Source organism: Tupaia chinensis, unplaced genomic scaffold (assembly GCF_000334495.1).
Source record: "Tupaia chinensis unplaced genomic scaffold, TupChi_1.0 Scaffold000568_1, whole genome shotgun sequence".
Lineage (NCBI taxonomy): Eukaryota > Metazoa > Chordata > Mammalia > Scandentia > Tupaiidae > Tupaia > Tupaia belangeri.
Genome location: NW_006160082.1, coordinates 141,749 through 143,981, shown reverse-complemented (window position 1 = coordinate 143,981; position 2,233 = coordinate 141,749). Strand labels below are relative to the sequence as shown.

At 52.1% G+C, this 2,233-nt stretch overlaps 1 protein-coding gene across 1 annotated transcript in view; it reads right to left on the bottom strand.

Annotated features, from left to right (window-relative positions):
* The window catches only part of CCDC88C (coiled-coil and HOOK domain protein 88C), a 153,143-nt gene that overhangs the window by 31,236 nt on the left and 119,674 nt on the right, over positions 1-2,233 (bottom strand). Inside the window, 1 exon segment of the mRNA XM_027775504.1 lies at positions 1-100. Coding sequence (XP_027631305.1) covers positions 1-100 — 100 coding nt within the window.

Sequence of the window (2,233 nt, the reverse complement as noted above, 5' to 3'; positions counted from 1 at the left end):
CAGCTCCAGCTGCGAGTTGTTGAGCGCGGCCTTTAGCTCTTTGGTGTGGGCGTGCAGCTCCTCGTACTCCGTCTTCAGCTGATGGTGCAGGAAGCTGGCCCTGCAGGTGGAGGGCCACAGGGCACAGGGCTGAGCACCGTCCACAGGGAGACGGCTCCGAGACCCAGGCTCTGTCCCAGCTCGGACAGCGGCAAGCTGTGCAGTCTTAGCTAACACCACCACCGCGCTGGGCCTCTTTTTAATTGATTTCCTATGTAAAACAAGGAGGCTGAACACAGGTGCTGGTGTTCAAAGTGTATCCTTTGGGGTTCTATGAGGGCAGCCCGAGGCCATCGCATTGGGCTCCGGAAGGCCCAACAGGCTAGCTCGGACGCCCACTTCCTCGGGGCGTCACCACTGTCATCTCTCCTCGTTACGGTTTTGGCACCCTTTCCAACTTGGAAGAGAGGATGTGCTGTTAAAAAAATATTTTTTAAATACGGAACCAGAACATTTTTGCTCTAAAATTCTACAGCTATGCCCAGTTCTGATTCCATCCAAGTCCTAATTTCAACTCCTAAGATGAATAAAATATAAGATGGCACGGTATTATGTAAATCCACTAATGTCGTCGTCGTCATCATCATCCAACTGAGGTTTCCTGGAAGAATACTTATCACAGAAAGCTCAAATTACCGGGAGTTTGTGGATGCAACGTGGACTAGATATTTCTTATTTGGCCTGAACAACTTTGTTTTTAAAAAGAAATGAGCTGCCATGCCCAAAATCCCGAGAGCAGAATGGAGAAGAAAGGACTACAGCGTGGCTATCGCCCGGGGGGTGGGGTGGGGGTGGTTTCTCGCTTTCTGTCTCTCTAGCGAGCTCACACACCCTACAGCAAAAATCTCTCTACAAGGCAAATTAGTTGCCAACATTTGAAAATTTGGAAGTTGTACATCAATGTTCACAGGCCCAGGCTCGCTCAAAAAATGTAAAACAAGGGGGCTGGATGGTGGGGCAGCTATAAAAGGCAACACTGAAAGGCAACCCTGCACGGGAAGGTGCCTGGTTCAAGTCCAGGTGTGCTCCGTGAGTACACCAGGCACAGGTGTACCTGTGCTCCAGGGCCGGCTGAGGCTGGGAACCTCATCCTGCAGCTTCAAGATTACATGGGGAGGGGAGGGGTGCTAATAGTCTGTCTCTGTCTTTGCTACTCATGGAACAAAGAAACAAACATAAATAAATAAATATACACATGCACAAACAAAAGGATGGGGCCAGGCAGTGAAGCAGTGGTAATGCAACTGGGCCCACATGGAAAAGGCCCTGGTTCACATCCCAAGACTTCCCTGAGCATGACTGAGAATGGGGTGGATACTTTCTCAACTGCAAGAAAAGAGGGAGAGGCGGTAATGGCAGAGTGGGCTCTCCTCCACAGCAGTTATGTTCTAGGATTAGCAGAGACCGCTCCCAGGGAAACACCGGTTAGGTTACTTAGAGCCTCTGGGTAAAAAGTTCTTGCCAGCTGATCAATAGGTATCGTTGCTTTATGTGGCTTCTGTGTTTAATGACACCTTACGTAACTCACAGCCAGCAGCACTACAGCTCACACCCGAGTAAAGCTGATCTGACGCACGTGTTTTCTCCGTAAGGCACACCACAGACATCTTGCACTTAGAGGAACTAGGCAGCGCCTCAGGGGCCATTTAATATAGCAAAACCACCACCTAGCACAGGCGCACACGCACGCGCGCACGCGCACACACGGAACTGACTAGATTTTGGACAGGACATCTGTTCGCAGTTCAAAGAGCTGAAACGAGAAGGCAGAGTGACCCTGCTAGACCTCGGCTGGGCAAGTGCAGGTCTGATGTCGCCAATGCCTCCCGGTTGCCGGGAGTGAGGTTCTGGTGTGACAAACCTTTGCATGTTGGTGCATTCACAACCGACACCTGTGAGAGCGTGGATCAGGTGGCCCATGCAAGGTGGTGGCGTGCTCGTGGGAATGACCAGTAGGCCTGAGCCTGACGCCAAACCCAGAGGTCACACTGTCCCTTGTGTCACCTGAGTCCTTCCCCCCCAGCCACGACCAAGAGTTCCCTTTACCCTATGATCCACCCAGCTGTCGCCATGACAGGGCTGGTAAAAATATACCCCACCTCCTCTAACCGGCTGCTAATTGGCCTGAACCGAATCCGGTGCAGCAGGGCACTGGCGGGGCTTGGGGGGTAGTGGCGGGGCTTGGGGGGTAGTG